General features: G+C 48.0%; 1 protein-coding gene and 1 long non-coding RNA gene across 4 annotated transcripts in view; one reads left to right on the top strand and one right to left on the bottom strand.

Moving 5' to 3' along the window:
• LOC137334289 (uncharacterized) overlaps positions 1-20,640 on the top strand; it is a 49,503-nt gene that overhangs the window by 13,774 nt on the left and 15,089 nt on the right. The window lies entirely within an intron of this gene.
• LOC137334287 (ras association domain-containing protein 1-like) overlaps positions 8,924-20,640 on the bottom strand; it is an 80,307-nt gene continuing 68,590 nt past the window's right edge. For all 3 annotated transcript variants that reach the window (XM_067998955.1, XM_067998957.1, XM_067998956.1), the window contains 4 exons: positions 19,586-19,690; positions 16,602-16,905; positions 14,093-14,208; positions 8,924-11,259 (listed from right to left, as the gene is read on the bottom strand). In XM_067998955.1, the coding sequence (XP_067855056.1) occupies positions 11,113-11,259; positions 14,093-14,208; positions 16,602-16,905; positions 19,586-19,690 (672 nt within the window). In that variant the 3' untranslated portion in view covers positions 8,924-11,112. The remainder of the gene's footprint in view (positions 11,260-14,092; positions 14,209-16,601; positions 16,906-19,585; positions 19,691-20,640) is intronic.

Genomic DNA, 20,640 nt, shown 5'->3' with positions numbered 1-20,640 from the left:
GCCACAGTATGCTGGTGGCGGAGGGAGTGGTTGTTTAAGGTGCTGGGCGGGCTGCTTCGCCCTGGATGGTGTCGAGCTTTTTGAGTGTTGTTGCAGCTGCACCAATCCAGGCAAGTGGAGAGTATTCCATCACACCTTTATACATGAGGGAATTGTATTGCCTCATCCCCATTCAAGTTTTCAGGAATATTGATCCAAGGTGTACATTGCTTCGCAAGGTGAATAGGACTCCAACAATTTGATTTTCCCCTTTCCTATATTGGATTCCTGCCGCTGGTTGGCAAGGTCATGGCTGTGGAAATTGTGGAATTGTGGATACTAATCCTGCAGTGCTGATTATTACCAGCAGATGGCAACAGCAGGCTTTGTAAACCCAGTTATCTGTTGCTGCAGGTGCTTAACACAGAGCCCAGGGGCTACGTGTAAAACAAAATACAAGCAGCTAATTCAAGTACAATAACACTGTAAAGAGGACAACAGCACTTCATTTATTATAAAGTGAAAGGTTCAGTCAACACGATGTGGAGCATGGGTCAGGTTCGTAGCTTTAACCAATCTCTCCGTGTTGGCAGTCATGTTAGAAATGGCAATAATAAAAAAGATGCAATAAAAATACTGACTGCAATTAAAAACAAAAAATGTGCAGGCTTACCTTACTATAGTGTCAGCCTTGTCAGTGATCGCACTCTCGCCTCTGAGTCAGAAGGTCGTGGGTTCAAGGCCCACTCCAGAGATTTGAGCACATAATCTAGGCTGACACTCCAATACAGTACTGAGGGAGTGCTGCACTGTCAGAGGTGCCGTCTTTCAGATGCAACATTAAACCGAGGCCCTATCTGCGCTCTCAGATCCCATGGCAGGAGAGTTCTCCCCGGTGTCCTGGTCAGCATTTATCCCTCAACCAACATCATTAAAACAGATTATCTGATCATTACCATTTGTGGGATCTTGCTGTGCGCAAATTGGCTGCTGCGTTTCCTACGTTACAACAGTGACTGCACTTCAGAAGTACTTCATTGGCTGTAAATCGTGAAAGGCGCTATATAAATGTGAGTTCTCTTTACTGCCGCTGGACCTGCTCCTCGCTCATGGTCCTGCCCTGCTCTACCGTGCTGCTGCCCGTCCTTCTTGCCACCGCTGCATAATGTTACCGCTATTGTTGCCGATACAGGAGATAACTTCGTGGCCCCAAATACCCCTCCATCTCAGGTGCTTTACATTTTGATATACAGGCCAAAATGGATTGAAAAACATCAAAACTGTTCTCTCATTTGACAGGTTTACAGCAAGCAGAAAGTAATACTTTTAAAAATCTATCTGGTAGCTGTATTTAAAAATTCAAATCTCCCCCGCTCGAGGAACAGGTGACCCGGGCTTCATGGGCCAGATCTGGATCGCTGGCCGGAATTTGGCCACCCCTGGATCACAGCGTGGCTGATGGTCTGTACTGAAATAAAACTTAGCCAGCACCCTGTCTGTGAGATTAAAAGAAGATAAAACCTGTGAATCTGAAATAAAAGCAGAAAATGGCAGTAACACGCAGCAAGCCTGTCAAACATCTGACAGGTTAACATGGAGACAATTGTGACAAAGGGTCTTTACCTGAAATGTTAACCCGCCGTTTCTTTGCTATTTAGATGCTGATGAATCTGCTGCATGTTTCCGTCATTTTCAGATTTCAATCCAAATTGCCAGGCGACACCTTTTTGCCCTGCACTGTGCACTGCTCGGAAGAGGAAACATTATTTACATCTCCCACAAGGTGGCGTCGAGTTCACTGAATGTTTAAATGTGTGTATGCTCAGTGATAAACACACATTCAAAATTGTACAAACACAGAAACAGGGCATTTGGCTCAACCAGTTTGTGTCAGAGTTTAGCCTTCACGTGAGCAAATAGTTCCAATCACCATCCAGGACAAAGCAGTCCGCTTGATTGGCAGCCCATCCACCATCTTAAACACCCACTCCCTCCATCACCGGCGCACCGTGGTTGCAGTGTGTATTATCTACAGGATGCACTGCAGCAACTCGCCAAGGCTTCTTTGACACCACCTCCCAAACCCGTGAACTCTACCACCTAGAAAGACAATAGCAGCAGGTGCATGGGAACACCACCACCTCCAAGATCCCGTCCAAGTCACACACCATCTTGAGCTGGAAATATATCGCCGTTGCTTCATCATCGCTGGGTCAAAATTCTGGAACTCCCTAACAGCACTGTGGGAGAACCTTCACCACACGGACTGCAGCGGTTCAAGAAGGCAGCTCACCACCACCTTCTCAGGGCAACTAGGTTTGGGCAATAAATGCCGGCCTCGCCAGCGACGCCCACATCCCGAGAATGAATTAAAAATATTTATCCGCCCTGTTCCTCTATCCCTTCAACCCCTTTTCCTTCATCTACCTAGCCAATGTAATCTTGAATGTTGAAATAGTCTCTGCCTCAACCACTATCCCTAACAGGTCAGCAGTCACAAAATACACAACTCACAGTCAGTGAACTGGAGACACAAAAATGGTGGCGTGAATTGTGTTTGTTAGAATTGGAGCCAGGAGACTAGGAAAATGGAGAGGGCTGGAAGTAAGAAAAGGGAGCCAGAGGGTGCGAGATCAGAGAGGAAGAACTAGGAGGAGTGAGACCATGTCAAATAATCAGACACCGGGAGAGATAACTCAATAGAGAGTGAGGGATTGGCGGAGACATCATACAGAGAGTAGAAAAAAGCAATGAGGGAGGAGACTGGAGGCAAAAGAGGGGCAAATAATAGACAGCCAACCGAAAGGAGACAACAGATTAATGATAGAGAGGCAGAGAGGGAAAAAGGCAAAAAAAAATAAAGAGCTCACAGATGTACAGGGATCGTAAGGGGCAGGAGCCAGGCTGGCACTTAGAGATTTGTGGGGATTTAAAAAGGATGAGAGGAAAGAGACAGACAGACAAAGAAAGAAAGAAAGTAGGAAGAGAAACAGAGACCAAGATAGATAGATAGATGCAGAGGGAGAGAAAAAGAAATAAGAGAGACCAAGAGACAGAGAAAGAGAAAGGGTTCAATAAATATCGATGTTGTTGATCACGGCTAATGCCTAGCAGACAGTGAGCAATCAGTGTCCCACCCACATCAAACTGTGTAAAGTGCCTTCTAGCCAACTGACTCACACCCATTTGAGTAAAGAAGTACTTCCCAATATCTGTTTTGAATTTATTTTTCATTACATTTATATCCTCTGGTTCTAATGGTTTGACTTATTTTGAAGCCTTTTCCTGCACCGTTTGACATTCTCCGTGCCTCAATGAGGCCCTCTCCCTGAACCGCCCTCTCTGTAGGCAGTAAAGCTTTCCCTTCTCTAACCTTTCCTCCTAGCTCTGTCCCCTTTAGACATGGGGGGTAATTTTCACGGTGGTGGGGGGGGGGGGTCACCTGTTCGGCTGTAACATCAGCGGAAACCTCGGAGAAATGGCAGGATTGGCCGTTTTTAGCCTTTGATGCTGTTTCACTGTGGGGTTTTACTAGAGAACCACCCCTCCCTCCCCCCAGGGAAATTCCAAGCGATTGGGCCTTATTCTTGCTGCTCTCCAATGCATAAGTGGTTCCTTTTGTAAGGTGACCAGAGTGAACACCATCAGCCATGGTACCCATTTCTGATTATCAGTATAGCCGAGCCCAATCCAATTTAGGGAGGTGGGGAACGACTGTGTCTGTGACTCATTTTTTTTAACTTACTAGTCAGAAATGCAATTAGCTACATCTGGATTCCCAATTAGCCACATGTGGCTAATGGCTAACATGATGGACAACACAGGTGTAATGGGTGAGGTGAGCACTGGCGGCTGTTTCTCGCCCTTCTTTTTGTACATTCATATGTGATCCTGCCTCCCCCTGGTGTCCTCATGAGGCACTTTCCATCAGGGAGTCACTGGATAACATCGAGGAGCAGCAAACTTCCTGATCTTCCCCTCCCTAATCCTGGAGCACCATCCCAAGTGCTGCCTCAGCTGAGAGCAGCTAATTCAGGATAGCCCAGGAGTCAAGCTTGTGGTATGACTCTTGCCTCTTTTAGATTACATAATTGACAGGTTTGGGCAGGAGATCTGCTCCCAGGCAATCCCCTGCTAATGATGCACTGGAGAAGGTTCAGAGAAGAGCAACTTAGGGCTCTAGGTTAGCAGGAGACACAGAATTGAAATTATTTTCACAGGAGGAAAGGTTAAGAGGGGACCTGATCCAGGTTTTTTTAAAGACAGAGCTAAGCGATTCCACAACCAACGGATCAGATCAAAGCTCTGCAGTGCTGCCACATCCAGTCGTGAATGGTGGTGGACAATTAAACAACTAATGGGAGGAGGAGGCTCTGTAAACATCCCCATCCTCAATGATGGCAGAGTCCAGCACGTGAGTGCAAAAGACAAGGCTGAAGCGTTTGCAAACATCTTTAGTCAGAACGGCCAAGTGGATGATCCATCTCGGCCTCCTCCCGATATCCCCACCTTCACAGAAGCCAGTATTCAGCCAATTCGATTCACTCCATGTGATAATCAAGAAACAGCTGAGTGCACTGGATACAACAAAGGCCATGGGCCCCGACAACATCCTGGCTGTAGTGCTGAAGACTTGTGCTCCAGAACTAGCCATGCCTCTTGCCAAACTGCTCCAGTACAGCTACAACACTGGCATCTACCCGACAATGTGGAAAATTGCCCAGGTATGTTCTGTCCACAAAAAGCAGGACAAATCCAATCCGGCCAATTACCACCCCATCAGTCTACTCTCAATCATCAGCAAAGTGATGGAAGGTGTTGTCGACAGTGCTATCAAGCGGCACTTACTCACCAATAACCTGCTCATCGATGCTCGGGTTCTGTCAGGACTGTTCGGCATGCAGCAAGACCTGGACAACATCCAGGCTTGGGCTGATAAGTGGCAAGTAACATTCGTGCCAGACAAGTGCCAGGAAATGACCATCTCCAACAAGAGAGAGTCTAACCACCTCCCCTTGACATTCAACGGCATTACCATCGCCGAATCCCCCACCATCAACATCCTAGGGGTCACCGTTGACCAGAAACTTAACTGGACCAGCCACATAAATACTGTGGCTACAAGAGCAGGTCAGAGGCTGTGTATTCTGCGGTGAGTGACTCACCTCCTGACTCCCCAAAGCCTTTCCACCATCTACAAGGCACAAGTCAGGAGTGTGACGGAATATTCTCCACTTGCCTGGATGAGTGCAGCTCCAACAACACTTAAGAAGCTCAACAACATCCAGGACAAAGCAGCCCGCTTGATTATAGAACAATAAGTTATCAGTGCCACCTAACTATAGTGCTCAATTTATGGGCTTCAAATTGGTAATTGGCAAACAACATCTAGTAATAAACATTCACTCCCTTCACCACCGGCAGACAGTGACTGCAATGTGTACTATCTACAGGATGCACTGCAGCAACTCGCCAAGGCTTCTTCCACAGCACCTCCTAAACCCGTGACCTCTACCACCTAGAAGGACAAGGGCAGCAGGCACATGGGAACACCACCACCTGTCCGTTCCCCTCCAAGTCACACACCATCCCGACTTGGAAATATATCGCCGTTCCTTCATCGTCACTGGGTCAAAGTCCTGGAACTCCCTACCTAACAGCACTGTGGGAGAACCTTCACCACACGGACTGCAGCGGTTCAAGAAGGCGGCTCACCACCACTTTCTCAAGGGCAATTAGGGATGGGCTATAAATGCTGCCCTTGCCAGCGACGCCCACATCCCATGAACGAATTTTTAAAAAATGCTGAGGTGAATGGGCAATGTAGATGTGAATATTTAACTCAGTCTGGGAGCAGAGAATTAGAAGGGCATAAAATGAACAAACCTCAATAAAGACGTGTGATTAGGACTTTGGTTTCTCAGAGAGATGGACTCATTTAGCGCTCTGTTAGTTCACAACTTTCAGTCAGAGCTGGAAGATTACCTAAGTTAGGAACAGGACTGAGTTATGAAGGGAAATACAGATAGCGAGACATAGAAGTCAGAAAAGGGCAGTGTATTAACACTGGATGTGCATATGGCACATACCCAGAGCTGAAAACAAGAGAACTGCACAAGCCAGTGGGCAGACTGGCCATTATTAACAGCTGTTACAGACTCAAAGGTGAACTTCAAGAAAACAGAGTTGAATGATGAAATGTGATGAGAGATTAACCAGAGTGCGTATACAAATAAATGGAGGGAGGTTGGAACAAGTCAGGGAGAATGTGCTGTTTGGGATCCTGAGTCGATGTTTCCACTTGTGGGGAAACCAAAACTAGGAGCCATAAATATAAGTAGTCACCAATAAATCCAATATGGAATTCAGGAGAAACTTCTTTACCCAGAGAGTGGTTAGAATGTGGAACTCACTACCACAAAGAGGAGTTGAGGTGAATAGCACAGGTGCATTTAGGGAGAAGCTAGATAAACACATGGAGGAGCAAGGAATAGAAGGTTATGCAGAGAGAGTGAGATGAAGTAGGGTGGGAGGAGGCTCGTATGGAGCATAAACACCGGCATGGACCTGTTGGGCCAAATGGCCTGCTTCTGTGCTGTATATTCTATGTAATCTATGTCATAGGGTATGTGTTCAGAAGAGGTAAATAGTAGACTGACTGCAGCGAGAAAACAAATGAAAGAGTTAACAAGATTTGGATAGAAGACGACTGCTGGAATGGTATGGAGCTCTCTACGGATGTTAAAAAAGTCACCGAAAAGTCATGAGCTTTTATGATGTGGACACATAGAAAGATTCTCAAGGCCCCATGGACCAGAAAAGGGAGTAAGGACTGGGTTGAGTACTTGAGAAACTAAGAACAGAGAGAAAGAAAGTGAGAATCCAACACTTTGGAAATGTGGTCACAGGGGAAGGCCGTTTTGGGCAAGATCATCATGTGGGAGAAACCAAAGGTCAAAGACCAAGGAAAAGATGATTGGATGAGTTCTAAAAAAATGGGACAGGAATGCCATCGGTCTGGCAGTAGCAACAAGTCCATGTACATGGCCTGGGATAAGAGGAGAGAGATGATCAAATGGAACATAATGCCTCCTGAACTGCTGCGCCCATGGAAAGGTTGTATGAAGGAAGGCAAACAGCCAAGGAGACAGATGAAGGATGGAAGGTCAGAGAGATGTCGGGAGTTTTACTTGATTTACTTCTTTTGGGGGGGGGGGTGGTGGGGGGGCGGGCGGGCGAAACTCTTCCAGAATCTTTCCTTAGGAGATTAAATAGGTTGGGTCCAGCAGATTATACACTGAGTGTGGAGGGAACAAATAGGCTGAATGGGGCGAGTGGCCTTTCTCATTGCATGCTTTTTTTTTATGTCCGTAATGCTGATCCATAACCAAATACTAGGAAAGTACAACCAGGCGGACAGCTGGTGACTTTATTAATGAGCATTGGCGATTCATTGAAAGCAGAGTCACTTCGAAAATCATCTGCAACTGCTGTTCATGTCCTGAATGCAAGAGTGAAATGCTCATAACTTTGGCTTTTAAATGTTAACCCAAACCTCTCTACTTCCTGCTCAACTGATCCAATTCCCATTCGGCTGCTGGTTCAAAAACCTGGATCATGTCCCCTCCCCACTTCACTTAACAACTGTAACATCCTGGGCAGTACAATGTGGTCAAATAATTAGAAACATAAAGCAAGATGGGGGGAGGGAGCTTAAGGCCAAAAATATGGTCAATCTTCAAACCAAGAGAATGATTTTGCAGTACTACCGAACCTCCCATGGCATTGCTCACGATTAGTCAGAGGAAATGGTCTGTCCTTGAGCTGCATTTGTTGTAACAGGCTCAGAGAGGTTTCAGTGCCATCTCTGGATCAAGACTTACAGGCATTACCATTAGAACACTAGCTATTGATTTAAATGGACTGGGGGCAATATGACATTATCAACTCAAAAGGTGTTATTATGTAACTAGTTTTTTTTTATTCGTTCATGGGATGTGGGTGTCGCTGGCAAGGCCAGTATTTATTGCCCATCCCTAATTGCCCTTGAGAAGGTGGTGGTGAGCCGCCTTCTTGAACCGCTGCAGTCCGTGTGGTGAAGGTTCTGCCACAGTGCTGTTAGGTAGGGAGTTCCAGGATTTTGACCCAGCGACGATGAAGGAACGGCGATATATTTCCAAGTCGGGATGGTGTGTGACTTGGAGGGGAACGTGCATGTGGTGGTGTTCCCATACGCCTGCTGCTCTTGTCCTAAGTGGTTGAGGTCGCGGGTTTGGGAGGTGCTGTGGAAGAAGCCTTGGTGAGTTGCTGCAGTGCATCCTGTGGATGGTACACACTGCAGCCACTGTGTGCCGATGGTGAAGGGAGTGAATGTTTAGGGTGGTGGATGGGGTACCAATCAAGCGGGCTGCTTTGTTCTGGATGGTGTCAAGCTTCTTGAGTGTTGTTGGAGCTGTACTCATCCAGGCAAGTGGATAGTATTCTGTCACACTCCTGATTAGTAAACTTCCCTTGGTGTTGCCCATAGTCACTTGGTGCAGTTTTTTTAAACGTCCAAGATGGCGGTTCAGAAATTCACCCACAGAATCACCTAATGACCAGAGCCTGAAACTGCATCGAGACAGATGACAGCAGAATTAAATGGGAAATGTCGACATAGCAATTTACAATGATAAATGTTAATAGAGAAACATAATTAAAATATCGTGACAACAGGAAGTCAAGTGTGTAGACAGGAAATGCAAGACCTACGCGTGGTTATTAATAATACTAAGACTGATTCGGTCTTCCTGGGTGGCCCTTAAAATATGTAAATTTAAAGAGAAATTAAAAGGGAAATCTGAACTGGAACTCTGCCTCAGAACTTCCAGATCGGGGGAGGGGCAGATTACAGTCGCATAACAAACAGGTACACTCGTAACACAAAATCACTCAAAGCAGAATGAAAGGTGCCCATGTCACATTTTATTGAATAAAACTTAAAATACAAACATAAATTACAAACTCCTTTCGCCAGGATGGAAGCTCGGTTCAGGTAGCAGCAGTGCAGGCTCAGGCCCGTTTCCCATGGCACTGCCACTGCCCATACACACTAGCCACGATGCCACTTTCCACGATTCGATTGCATTCACACGGGGCTGGGGGGAGGAGGGAGAGGGGTTGAATGGAGCACGGCAAGCAGCTTCGCATTGCCTCCTCTCCTGGGATACAGCGCCGCAGGTGCCACGAGGCCTCCTAGTACCTCACCCATTCTTCAGACCAGACAGCGAGGGCCAGCAGCCTGTTCGACTCTGGAGGGAGTCACAGCTGAATCTGAACCTGAACCTGAACCTTTCCCCACCCGATGTCCACACAGCGGTCACTTGCCAGCAGGAGTCACTGGACTGCATTCGAGCAGGGCCTCTGGTTGATTTTCACCTCCCTAACTCGGGTGCTGAAGTAATTGCAGGGTCCTACATCACTGTGTCAAGAGTTAGGCTAAATCAACTCAGACTGGGGATCAAACCTTATGATCTACGAGGCTCAGCAATCAGTGTCTTCACCAACTGAACCATTGAGGAAGGTTTTCTGTTACACAAGACAGTTCTCCAAATGACCCAAAATTTAAAAATTCACCCCTGAAATCTCTCTGACCAATCAGGTACGAACAGCACAACTCGTACCCATTCACATTTAGAGCTGTCAATCTAGTAATGGAGAGGTGTGGCTTGGTCCGTAGACTGCTGTCTGATTGGAGCCCACAATTATTGAGTGACCATCCAAAACAAATTTGGCTTTAAATGCTCCCCCACAATAACCAGGCAAAACCACAGAATATTCACCATTCCCACACTCCACTCTTCAACTCTGGCTTGCTGGCCCCCACACTGAACTGGACCCACTCTCCACCCACACTGAACTGGGCCCACTCTCCACCCACACTGAACTGGGCCCACTCTCCACCCACAGTAGATCAAATATACTTCAAAAATCTTTAAATCTGGATTCGCCCCATTTACAAAATAACTTCTCTCTTTCGATTACTTTTTGTGCTCCATTCTGACTGACAGGAAGGAGGAGTGACTGATCTGATCCCAGGATTCTGCTGATGCTGCTTTCAGCAGACTGCGAAGAGTTGGGGAGAGGGAGGTCGGGGAGGGGAGGGGAGAGGGAGGTCGGGGAGGGGAGGGGAGGAGGGGAGAGGGAGGTCGGGGGTGGGGGGAGAAGGGGAGAGGGGGGTCGGGGGGGGGAGGAGAGAGGGGGGTCGCGGGGGGGAGAGAAGAGGAGAGGAAGGTCGGGGGGGGGGAGAGGAGAGGAAGGTCGGGGGGGGAGAGAAGAGGAGAGGGAGGGGGAGAGGAGAGGGAGGGGAGAGAAGAGGAGGGGGGGGAGAGAAGAGGAGGGAGAGAAGAGGAGGGGGAGGTCGGGGGGGGGGGGGGAGAGAGGAGGGGGGGTCGGGGGGGAGAGAAGAGGAGGGGGGGAGGAGAGGAGAGGGGGGAAAAAGGGGTGAGGTGGGGAAGGGGAGGGGAGGGGAGGGGAAGAACTCGTTGCTTAGCAACTCTGCCCCTTGCCCGGCTTAGATTGGGAATTCTCTGCCGGGGGAATCCCGGAGATTCCAAAATGAAGTGTCTTTAAAATCGAAATGTGAGGCGGCCATCCCTTCTGCCCACCCACACTCATATCTATGCATTAAAAAGTCCCGAATGGTTAGTGAGAATGCAACGTAGACACCTAAAAGATTGCTATGGGTCCCCCCCACGTTGTGTAGCAGCAGTGAATGAGCCGTCCAGGTACATCAAGGAACGGGACGCTGCTCGGGTTGACGCAACAAGGGGCCACCCCTCCGCGGGCAGGACCTTCTCAGCCGTGCTCCTAACGGCTCCGATCAGCTTCAGTAAGGGTCTCTCAGTCACACTCACTAACGTCAGGAAGAGCCTGTACCCCACACAATATCTCGCTCCACTCGCAGTAACCCCACTCGCAACTTGTACTATCCTCAGTTCGTACATTTCCCCCGGTCGGGCCGGGTAATATTGGTTTTCAGACCGTCTCACCGTTCATACGTGTGTGTGTGTTCGCACGTGTGCGTGCGTGTGTGTGTGTTTTTTCTCTTTCTCTCTCTCTCTCTCATCACGGGGTGGCGAGGGCCCCCCCCGGTCAGCCTGGGGAGCGGTTGGCGAGTTCCTCCTGCATCTTCTGGCGGCAGCGGGCGTACTTCCCAAACATCTGCCTGACGTGCTCCTCCTCCTCGCGCTGGAGGATTCGCAGGAAGTTCTGCAGCTCGGGCACGGTGAAGGCATCCCACTGGGGGAAAGGCGGGAATAAAGGAAAATTAGCGGAAACGCTCAGAGACCCGAGACTCGACCCAACAATCCCACCTGACCCCCCCAACCCTCACGAGTTCAAGTTCGATCAGGTCAGAGGCAATTACAGTACTGACAGACTTTTAATGTCCGAAGGTCTTGTGCCCAGTGGTAAATGTGTGACTGCTCAAGTTCTAGGGCGGACAGACCACTAGAAGGAGCACCATGTTACGGTAGAATAAATTCTCTCACTGCCAGACTATCACAGGTTGTGGAACTGTCTTAAAGAAGAAAGACTTGCATTTATATAGTGCCTTTCACGTCCTCTGGACGTCCCAAAGCACATTACAGTCAATCAAGTACTTTCTGTAGTGTAGTCACTGTTGTAAGGTAGGAAACGTGGCAGCCAATTTGTGCACAGCAAGGTCCCACAAACAGGAATGAGATAATGACCAGATAATCTGTTTTTTTAGTGATGTTGGTTGATGGAGAACGCCCCTGCTCTTCTTCAAAATAGTGCCATGGGATCTTTTATGTCCACCTGAAAGCAGACGAGGCCTCAGTTTAACGTCTCATCCGAAAGGTGGAACCGTCGACAGTGCAGCACTCCGAATATCTGCCAAAATTTTGTGGTCAAGTCTCTGGAGTGGGGCTTGAATCATAGAAATTTACGGCACAGAAGGAGGCCATTCAGCCTATCGTGTCCATACCTGCCGAAAAAGAGCTACCCAGCCTAATCCCACTTTCCAGCGCTTGGTCCGTAGCCTTGTAGGTTACGGCACTTCAAGTGCATATCTAAGTACTTTTTAAATGAGTTGAGGGTTTCTGCCTCTACCACCCTCTCAGGCAGTGAGTTCCAGACCCTCACCACCCTCTGGGTAGAAAAAAAATTCTCCTCAAACCCCCTTTAATCCTTCTACCAATTACTTTAAATCTATGCCTCCTGGTTATTGGCCTCTTTGCTAAGGGAAATAGGTCCTTCCGATCTTGGCCCCTCATTATTTTATACACTTCAATTAAATCTCCCCTTAGCCGCCTCTGTTCCAAAGAAAATAACCCCAGCCTATCCAATCTTTCCTCATAACTAAAATTCTCCAGTCCTAGCAACATCCTTGTAAATCTCCTCTGTACCCTCTCTACTGCAATCACATCTTTCCTGTAATGTGGTGACCAGAACTGTACGCAGTACTCAAGCTGTGGCCTAACTAGTGTTTTATACGGTTCTAGCATAACCTCCCTGCTCTTATATTCTATAAAGGAAGGTATCCCATGTGTCTTCTTAACCACCTTATCTACCTGTCCTGCTACCTTCAGTGATCTGTGGATGTGCACTCCAAGGTCCCTCTGTTCATTTATTGTGTATTCCCTTGCCTTTTTTCCCCACCCCAAATGCATTACCTCACACTTCTCCAGATTGAATTCCATTTGCCACTTTTCTGCCCACCTGACCAGTCCATTGATATCTTCCTGCAGTCTACAGCTTTCCTCCTTATTATAAATCACACAGCCAATTTTTGTATCATCTGCAAACTGCTTAATCATGCCCCCTACATTTAAGTCTAAATCGTTGATTTATACCACAAAAAGCAAGGGACCTAGTACTGAGCCCTGGAGAACCCCACTGGAAACAGCCTTCCAGTCACAAATATACTCGACCATTACCCTTTGCTTTCTGCCACTGAGCCAGTTTTGGATCCAACTTGCCACTTCCCCTTGGATCCCATTGGCTTTTACTTTTTTGATCAGTCTGCCATGTGGGACCTTGTCAAAAGCCTTGCTAAAATCCATGTAGACTACATCAAATGGGCTACCCTCATCGACCCTCCTTGTCATCTCCTCAAAAAATTCAATCAAGTTAGTCAGACATGACCTTCCCTTAACAAATCCATGCTGACTGTCCTTGATTAATCCTTGCCTTTCTAAATGACGACTAATACTGTTTAATACTGACGATTAATTGAACCCATGACCTTCTGACTCAGAGGCGAGAGTGCTACCAACTGAGTCACGGCTGATCCGTCTTGTTGATGTCTCAGTCCCATGGTGCAGGGAGAACCATCAATGTGACACTATGGAAACTGTGGTAAGAAATCTCTGCGAGCTGCTTCCAGTCTGACTTAAGATGAACTCATCCGACTTAGTGCTGCTTTTTGCTGATTCTAGATATAAATGTGCTTCATTTGGGACCGTGACTAAGATAGGAGATGTCAGAATTCCAGGAGGGAGGAGGCCTGACTCTTATCCATCCCAAGCAGATTCGAATCCCGAATTTCAGAGATAATAGCCACGACTTTGATTCATTCTCGGGATGTGGGCATCATTGGCAAGGCCGGCATTTATTGCCCATCCCTAGTCACTCTGAGAAGGTGATGGTAACTGAATGGCTCGCTAGGCCACTTCAGAGTCAACCACATTGGTGTGGGACTGGAGTCACGTATAGGGCCAGACTGGGTAAGGACGGCAGGTTTCCTTCCCTAAAAGGACATCGGTGAACCAGTTGGGTTTTTACGACAATCCAACAGCTTCACGACTTTTACTGATATCAGTGTTTTATTTCCAGCTTTTTAAAAACTGAAATCAAATTCTCAAACTGCCATTACTAGTCCAGTAATATAAGCACTACACTACCGTAGTCCTACCGACCGCTTGGCGGGAATGGGGCGGGTTTGAGTCCAACACCTGTTTTACACCCTGCCTGATTTTACGCTTGGTGTAAAATCTCCTGAGTTTGAGACCGAGGTAAATTCAGGGATACAGCAGAGGGAAGCTTCACTCTGTATCTGGCACGTCACACCCAAACCGACAGAGAGCTGCTCGATTATATTGCTACTTACGTTCACTTCTCCCGTCTCATTCTCTTTGAGAACGAGGCTCAATATCTTCTCATCGGGCCCAGCCAACAGTCGCAGGTACAAGGGTTGCTCGTCGTCGGACAGCTTCCGAGTGTAAACTGTGACGGGAAAAAAAAAACAAATTTCATTACATTTAATCTCAGTTTTATAATCCCAGGATCATGGAGTGGGGCCCAAGCCTGCAATCTAACCAGGAGCTCTCGATGAGCCCGCTCTTTAACGGTGAGCAGCACTGGATTTTGAGACCATCATGTCTGATTGGGGAGTCAATGCTCTGAAGCAGCTCCTGGTTGCTATGTTTTAACCAGAATGATACTATACTGCACTTTCAGTATGAAGTCCTCCCCCTGACAAGTATTCAGAAAATTAACAGCAAATGTCCTACCAAGTCAGAGGCAGTCATATTTTCAACCTTCGCGGAGACCCGCCCCCTCGCCACGGAAACCTGCTGTGGACACTCCTGAGCACTGCTTCGCTTGTCGGTGGCGAAGACCATCACTGAACATTCAGTCCCATGGAGTTGGGAGAATGGAGGTTTGATCCCCACTTAGCTCAGTCTCATGGAGTTGGGAGGATGGAGATTCAGACCAAGTGGAAGCCGTGATGTCTCTCAGTAGTAACGAGATAAATTGAACGGGAGAGTCAGGCCTGGGTCATACCTCGGGATTTAGCCGGTTACAAGGGGCACTGGCGAATGTCACTCCGTGAGGACCTGGCTGACTTAAAAAAAAATCAAACACACTGAAATTTTTTTTAAAAAATAAATTACCGATAATTAGAATTATTTATCCGACACGTTCTTAATGCAACTTCATGAAAAGAAAACACTCAGATTCTTCTTGTAACAGAATAAAAGGAATGATTTGACAGCAATTAAAAAAAAACCTGCTGGGAAAGTACAAGGCCCACATTTCCTGAGTCCAGCTGTGCTGCTTTTAACAAAAGCCATTTACAAGGGAGGGGACAGGAAGCACGACCCAGCCGAGTCCTGAGAGAGGCAGCTGATGGGCCAAAAATCCACATCCTCACATCAGGGAGTCGACTGTGAGTTGGCAAACTACAATTTGTGTTTATACCAGGATTTCCTCACAATGGAAGTGAACGTGAACATTTCATCAGGATTGGCAAACTGGATGTGGTCTGTCATTCTCCAGATTTTAGAACACAAGCATTTTCAGGAACAGGAAAAGGCCATTAGGCCCCCAAACGGGCCTGCCCCTTTTCGACTGATCTACGCATCTAACCGCCTCCCGCTGTCCTTCCTTCCTAATTTATTCTGCAAGTTCTGCTTAAAAAAAAGTCCCACCCGACTTTTGTTCATAATGCTCAGCTAGTCCATCTGCCGCATTGCTTCTTACACCAGAGACCCGAAACCTCTACGGTCCCCAACTCCCTGCCGCAGAGTTCCAGGCGATGGAAGCACGAGTCGGAGGATCAGGCGCCGAGGTCAGCTCGCCTGATTTTCCGCCAACTCCCTGGAATATTCGGTGCGACTCGGGTGCGCTGATCTCTGCCCACAGTTTTGACTGGTGCTTCCATCCAATGAATCTCTACGCTGGGAATGGCTAATTGCATTTTCGGGCCTCTAATTCCCTAATTTCTTTTGTTTTCTTCCTTATCTCCTTGAACCTTTCACTTTAGTGAATAATTTGCCCAGATCGAGTTTCTCAGGTCCCCTTTCAAACCTCATCCCATTTTTTGGGCTTGGCCCTGAGGGTCAGCCTCGGCTCAGTCAGTAGCATTCTTGCTTCCGAGTCAGAAGATCGTGGGTTCGAGGCCCACTCCAGAGACTTGGGCACAAAATCTAGGCTGACACTTCCAGTATCGTACTGAGGGAGTGCTGCACTGTTGGAGGTGCTGTCTTTCGGATGAGACCTTAAACCAAGGTCCCGTCTGCCCTCTCAGGTGGATGTTAAAGATCACCTGGCACTATTGGATGAAGAGCAGGGGAGTTCTCCCTGGTGTCCTGGCCAATATTTAACTCTCAACCAACATCACTAAAACAGAATATCTGGTTATTATCACATTGCTGTTTGTGGGATTTGCTGTGCTCAAATTGGCTGCTGCATTTCCTACAACAGTGACTGCAATTCAAAAGTGCTTCATTGGCTGTAAAGCATTTTGGGACATCCTGAGGTCATGAAAAGCGCTATATAGAATCATAGAGAACAGAAGGAGGCCATTCAGCCCATCGTGCCTGTGCCAGCTCTCTGAAGGAGCTACCAATTAGTCTCACTCTCCCACTGCTTTCCCCATAGCCCAGCAATTTTTTCCTTTTTAATTATTTATCCAATTCCGTTTTGAAAGTTACTACTGAATCTGCTTCTACCACCCTTTCAGACAGCGCATTCCAGACCATAACAAATCGCTATGTAAAAAAAGTTCTCCTCATCTCCCCCCTGGTTCTTTTACCAATTATCTAACAAATGCAAGTATTTCATTTTCTTTCTTTCTGGCCCAAGGGCAGTCTGTATTTTTTTTTTGGACACACCTTGATCGTCTTTCTCGATCCGTTCGAATAGGGCGAACTTGCGGGGATTGTCCACCACCATGAACTTGTTGAGCAGTGCTTTGATCACCTCGCTGGCCTTTGTGTGGCTGCTGATGTGTAAGTGTTTCACGGTGTCCTTCGGGAGGTAGAAGGACGTGCGGCGTTTAATCGGCTGCGACCGCGGTGCTGCCGGCGCTTTCTTGGCATCGTAAATCGACTGAGGCTTCATGTTTGCAGACACGGAGATAGGCCGCACCAACTTCAGCTGCACCTTAATGAACCCGGTGTATGTTCCGTCACTGTTCTGTGGAGGAGGGGGGAATGGTAGGGACAGGTTGAGAGTTAGCATTGGCTGCCATTTTAATCCACATTTACACTGTACGTCCAGTCCCAGTCCATGCTGAAGTGGGGCAAAGAGAGCTAGTAGAACTTAAATCCCATTCACCCATTACCCCTGTGCTCAATGACCTACATTAGCTCCCAGCCCACCAACATCTCCAATTTAAAATTCTCATCCTCATGTTCAAATCCCTCCATGGCCTCACCCCTCCCTATCTCTATAACCTCCTCCAGCCCTACAAGATCTCTGCGTTCCTCCAATTTTGGTCTCTTGTGCATTCCCCCCTTTCTTTGCCCCACTATTGGCGGCTGTGCCTTCAGCCGTCTAGGCCCTAAGCTCTGGAATTCCCTCCCTAAACCTCTCCGCCTCTCCACCTCCTTTAAGATCCTCCTTTAAACCTACCTCTTTGACCAAGCTTTTGGTCACCTGTCCTAATGTCTTATTCTTTGGCTTGGTGTCAACTTTTGTCTGATTAAACTCCTGTGTTGCGTCTTGGGATGTTTGACCATGTTAAAGACGCTGTACAAATGCAAGTTGTTGTGCAACTTAAGCTAATTGGTTGTTATTGCTGGTTCCGGGCAAATCAAATCGAGAGAGAGATAGATTGGTTGGAAAGATGGGCTGAAGAGTGGCATTTAATGTTGTTGTTGTTAAGATTGATGGCTGAGTGTAAAAGCTCGTTTATGTTTATGCTCCACCCCCTCCCCCCCATTGGCCTTTCATTGGTGCCCCTGGGTGCCCCTGTTCTAGGGGCGCCCAACGAATGGATCCCCCGGAAAACAAGGCTGGAGACCGGGATCAGCCTTACACTCGGCTGGTGCTCACTACAGGCACAAACCCAGCTGCATCACCAGAGGGAGTACTAGGAAATCTTGGGGCCGTGCAATGAGGGCGGGGACCTGATGTAACGAGTCTTCCTGAAAGTCCAGGCCGGATCCCGAGTTTGTGCTGAATTAGCCGACTTCAGCCGGAACAGCAACAACGGTAGGGGGCTGGAATTGGGCTGGGGAGGGGGAAACTCACCCAGGGCTCCAGCTCCCCATCTCCACCCACTCACCCCTGTCGGAATATGCATTTACGCAGACGTCGAGCAAGGACATGATCGGGCATGGGTGTGATGTCGCCCACGGTCGAACAGCCAGTTGCCACTCTCTATACAAGCTCCCACGTTAAGAACGGACACTCAAACAAAGTACTGGAAGATAAAGTGCTTGTGAAACCGTAGCCCAGGATACGGCTACACTTTTAAGAGACGACGGGAAAAAGAAGGGGTAAAGCAAAATAGAAAATACAAAGGTAAGTCCGATTTTCCCCTACGGGCACCCATCGGCTGTTCGACAGGGATGCTGCACCTGTGAGGAAGCAGCTCGAGTGAGGGAGAGAGGGCCCCTAGCACCTCGAATCGTCACATAGAATTTAATACCCACCCTGTCTGCTTCCTCTTCAGCCTGCCTCCAACCCGTGAGGGTCCGGGGGTTTTTGATGGGGGGGGGGGGGGGGGGGGGAAAGGCAGGCAGGCAGTGGGCGCAGCTTTTCATGGGTGCCCCTGTGCTGGGGCGCCCAACGAGCGGATCCCTCGGAAAACGAGGCTGGAGACCGGGATCAGCCTTACACTCGGCCGGTGCTCACTACAGGCACAAACCCAGCTGCATCACCAGAGGGAGTGCTAGGAAATCTTGGGGCCGTGCAATGAGGGCGGGGACCTGATGTAACGAGTCTTCCTGTTATCTTCCACCCTGCACCTGGGGAAGGTAAGCAGAGAAGAGGAAAATCTCCCCTGATGAAGTTTTAAAGATTGTGAGAAATATTATATTTCAAAAGGATGAAGAAAAATCACAGGGGTGGGTGGAGGAAGGTGCATATGGATCATTTATACAGTAATCTAGCCTCCGATATCCCACAGCTCCCACACCCTGTGATATCCCAGAGCCTCCGCTATCCCAGACATAGTTTATCACTCTCAATAATGAAAGACCCAGTAGAATGTCAGTGCTTGCTGACCAACCAGTTGCATAAACTAGCAGCTTGGAAACTGATAAATTATTTGGAAACATGATAGTAGACTGCATCCAGTAACTTTTTTATTCAAAAAAATTGTATTAATTCTCAGGATGTGGGCATCGCTGACAAGGCTGGCATTTATTGCCCATCCTTACTTGCCCTTGAGAAGGTGGTGGTGAGCCGCCTTCTTGAACCGCTGCAGTCCGTGTGGTCAAGGTTCTCCCACAGTGCTGTTAGGTAGGGAGTTCCAGGATTTTGATCCAGTGACGATGAAGGAACGGCGATATATTTCCAAGTCGAGATGGTGTGTGACTTGGAGGGGAACGTGCAGGTGGTGTTGTTCCCATGTGCCTGCTGTTCTTGTCCTTCTAGGTGGTAGAGGTCGCGGGTTTGGGAGGTGCTGTCGAAGAAACCTTGGCGAGTTGCTGCAGTGCATCCTGTGGATGGTACACACTGCAGCCACGGTGCGCTGGTGGCGGAGGGAGTAGATATTTAAGCTGGTGGAGGGGCTGCCGATCAAGCAGACTGGTTTGTCCTGGATGCTGTTCAGCTTCATTTATAATTTTTTTTGAATAAACGCAGCTTGTGTAAGGGTCCATTACTCTACCCCTCCCCCAAAACATTATTTAGGTTTGTTACTTACCAGGGTCATTAAGAGGTCGCTGTTGATTTGTGCATTGTACTCTCGAATCTTGGGTTCAATTTCGTCTCGTGAAAGGACTTGCTTCTCCCAATTGATGTACTCATCCTGTGGAATGACACAAACTTTTGTAAGTACTGTACTCCTAGGAATAGTCCACTGGGTCTCTGTTAGCAACCCTTGAGACGGAGACAGGGAGGGGCCGCAGACGGAGATTTCTTTATTTCACTTTGCGTTTCCAATTTTCTCCCAAGGTTACTTAGTCCTGCTGGTTCCAGTTCTATATGTGCCAGTTTACCCTATGGTACTTTGCTCAAGTGGCCATTCCACATGGGGAATCAAAGCCAAATCCAATGCTGTCCGTACCTGACAACCACTGATGTACTTTCCAGCAGAGATCCCTGCACAGTGATCAGCAGCAGGAACCCTGGCTGATTTTTACCCCTCTGGATGAGATCAGTTCATTCAATACAGAGCGGGGAATCACACTGGGATCTTTTGGCCTCTGGTTCAGTAACACACCAGGCAGTGCCTTTTCATGCAGCTCCCTTTTACTCATGCAAGATTTTAGGAGGTATTCAGTGGTCAAAAGGGTGATTTATTAAAATTCAATATTTACTAAAGAATTTTAGATTTTTTATATTCGTTCATGGGATGTGGGCATCTCTGGCAAGGCCGGCATTTATTGCTCATCCCTAATTGCCCGAGAAGGTGGTGGTGAGCCGCCTTCTTGAACAGCTGCAGTCCGTGTGGTGAAGGTTCTCCCACAGTGCTGTTAGGTAGGGAGTTCCAGGATTTTGACCCAGCAACGATGAAGGAACGGCGATATATGTCCAAGTCGGGATGGTGTGTGACTTGGAGGAAAACGTGCAGGTGGTGTTGTTCCCATGTGCCTGCTGCTCTTGTCCTTCTAGGTGGTAGAGGTCGCGGGTTTGGGAGGTGCTGTCGAAGAAGCCTTGGCGGGTTGCTGCAGTGCATCCTGTGGACGGTGCACACTGCAGCCACAGTGCGCCAGTGGTGAAGGGAGTGAATGTTTAAGGTGGTGGATGGGGTGCCAA

Source organism: Heptranchias perlo, chromosome 17 (assembly GCF_035084215.1).
Source record: "Heptranchias perlo isolate sHepPer1 chromosome 17, sHepPer1.hap1, whole genome shotgun sequence".
Lineage (NCBI taxonomy): Eukaryota > Metazoa > Chordata > Chondrichthyes > Hexanchiformes > Hexanchidae > Heptranchias > Heptranchias perlo.
Note: the sequence above shows the minus strand (reverse complement) of the source record. Positions and strands in the feature narration are given on the sequence as shown.